The 2,621-nt window shown below is 53.2% G+C and overlaps 1 protein-coding gene across 1 annotated transcript in view; it reads left to right on the top strand.

Annotated features, from left to right (window-relative positions):
- Window positions 1–931: 931 nt before the first annotated feature.
- The window catches only part of GPR83 (G protein-coupled receptor 83), a 13,357-nt gene continuing 11,667 nt past the window's right edge, over window positions 932–2,621 (top strand). Inside the window, exon 1 of the mRNA XM_019657117.1 lies at window positions 932–1,963. Coding sequence (XP_019512662.1) covers window positions 1,580–1,963 — 384 coding nt within the window. The 5' untranslated portion in view covers window positions 932–1,579. The remainder of the gene's footprint in view (window positions 1,964–2,621) is intronic.

The following is a 2,621-nucleotide window of genomic DNA, read 5'->3' as shown; positions in this document are numbered from 1 at the left end:
GGGTCCCTTAGGACTGAGCTGAAGTGTCACTTCCTCTGGGAAGACTTTCCTGACTCCCTCCCAACTAGATAACTGCACCTTGTATTTTACTATGGTGACACTTAAACCACTTTCTAATTGGTTATTAATAGACGAGCTTGGGCTGTGTCCCTGGAGTTTGAGAGGGTACAAAAGCTGATGTCTAACTTTCCTGGGAAAGTTCCAAAGTGAGAGATGGAAGAGGCTTCCCCTCATGGCCCAGTGGGAAAAGAGGACTTTGGTGGGAGGGGCCTGTTCTCTAGGGCCAAGTGGACACTTAGAAGGTACCTGGGCTTGAGTCGTCCAATGGAGTCCCAGCCCAGCAGCACTGCTCAGCAGGGTGAAATGACAATAGAAAGAGCCTGCATGGGGTATGCCATTAGAATAGGGGTGAGGTGGGCATTTAGACATAGTCAACCAATTATTGCATCCCAGCACCAGAGAGCAATGTGATGGGAGAGCCACACAGGGGTCTCTGTAAACCCCACACATAGGAAAAGGAAAGCTTTTCACCAAGGGCAGAAAGGTTAAATAATGTGATCAGGATTTCACAGCTAGGAAGTGATAAAGCTGGGATTCGACCATGATTCCACAGGATCAGGTGGGTGGGTGGCCCCGCAGGAATGACTAGGGGAGACCTCACACTGGGAGTGAAAACGGGCAAGAAAGAGATATCAAGATTTCCTGGAAAAGTAGGTGGGGAACAAAACAGCAACATGGGTAATATCCCTGACTACAGCTTCAAAACCTTCCATGGCAGAAAATTCACTGTTAGCCCAAAAGGGGGCATATAACTACTTATCTCTGGATTCTTTGATCCTGTTAGAAGAGTTTCCTGCTTTGAAGAGTTTCCTTGAAAAGCAAAGCCTCCCACATTAAGTCCAAGGAAGTGGAAGGAAACAAAACCTAAAAAGCATGTCTGAAGTCTGGTCAATGAAGGGATCTGGGGAAAACCCTAACAACTATTTCATTGTTCACCTTGATTCCGGAACCGCCAGGACTCAGGGATCCACCTCAATACTGGAACCGTGCCAGGGCTGAAGCTTAGACAGACACCGGTGGAATTTACCCTGTTGCTGAACAGGGAGCCCCTGGAGCAGGCAATGTGCCCCCACACAATCCCAACTCACACCCCAGGAGGCTTTTGTCTGCTCCCTTTACGAGAACGAGGCTTGAGCCTGAACAGACGAGCGTGCTTTCGGGAACCAGCCTTGGTCGCCCTGCCGGAGTTTTGTCCTCGAGTGGGAGCGCGCAGCGGGTGGAAGAGCAGCCTCGGAGCTGGCTGAGCGGGAGCGCGTCACCGTCGCCTCCAGAGATGCCGCGCTGCCCAATCGGCGGAGGCGCTCGCTCGCAGCCCCGAGGTGCAGGGACATATAAGTGCGGCACCAGCCCAGACCGTGCATATTGTGGGCTGGAGGCCCGCGGCTAGCGGGTGCTTGGTGGGGCGCTGAGAGGCTCAGGGGTCCCTCCCTGGGTAGCCGGGAGCGCCGCTCCCCACGCCGCCAGCAGTCCTGCGGGCACGTCCGGACGGCAGGGTCCCGGGCGCCGTGGCTCCTGCAGAATGGTCCAGCACTGGGTGCTGCTCGTCCTCCTCCCCTTGGTGCGAGCCACGGAGCGCCCCGAGGGCCGGGAGGACGAGCCAGGCCTGGCGGTGGCCCTGGCCGTACCCAACGCCTCGCACTTCTTCTGGAACAACTACACCTTCTCCGACTGGCAGAACTTTGTGGGCCGGCGGCGCTACGGGGCCGAGTCCCAGAACCCCACGGTGAAAGCCCTGCTCATCGTGGCTTATTCCTTCATCATCATCTTCTCGCTCTTTGGCAACGTCCTGGTCTGTCATGTCATCTTCAAGAATCAGCGAATGCACTCGGCCACTAGCCTCTTCATTGTTAACCTGGCGGTCGCGGACCTGATGATCACGCTGCTCAACACCCCGTTCACTTTGGTAAGGAGCGGGGGCTGGGCCGGCTCTGTGCTCTTTCTCAGTCACTCGGCCCTCAGTTCTCTCTCCTCTCTGCCCTTCCTCCGACCCCCTCCACTGTTTCTCTCCACATTCTGTCTGTCTCTCTGTCTCCCTCTTCCTCCTGTCTTCCTGTCTTCATCTTTCCTCTCTTGTCCGCTCCTCTAATTTCTCAACCTCAACTCTCCTGTTGTTTTCTCTTAGCCTTTTTGTCAGCCCCTATCTCTCTGTCATTCTGCTTGTCTTTCTGTCTGTCTGTGTCAGAAGTCTGTCTCTCTTCTCTGTCTTCATCTTTTTTCTTCTCTGTGCCTGTCTTTCTGTGCCTCTGTCTTAATGTGCCTCTGTTTGCCTGTCTCTATCTCTCTCCTTATTTTTCTCTATGACTCTTTCTTCTTGTCTGTCTCTCTCTGGTTTTATTATCTCTCTCCCTCCCTCCCTTCCTCTCTCTCTTCCTCCTTCCCTTCCTCTCTCACCTTCTAAGCTGGAGCTTCTGCAGCTAGTGGCATTGGGGTCAACGATTTGAGTGTATGCAGCCAGTTGTGAACAAACGACCATTTCCTGTTAAATGTCACAGAATGAGTCTGTTTGGTAATTAGGCAGTAAATCAAAGATGCTTGAAATGTTAGCAGAGATTGTTAGGTTA

This window comes from Hipposideros armiger, unplaced genomic scaffold (genome assembly GCF_001890085.2).
Source record: "Hipposideros armiger isolate ML-2016 unplaced genomic scaffold, ASM189008v1 scaffold_274, whole genome shotgun sequence".
Taxonomy (NCBI): domain Eukaryota; kingdom Metazoa; phylum Chordata; class Mammalia; order Chiroptera; family Hipposideridae; genus Hipposideros; species Hipposideros armiger.
This window is presented reverse-complemented; position numbering and strand designations above follow the sequence as displayed.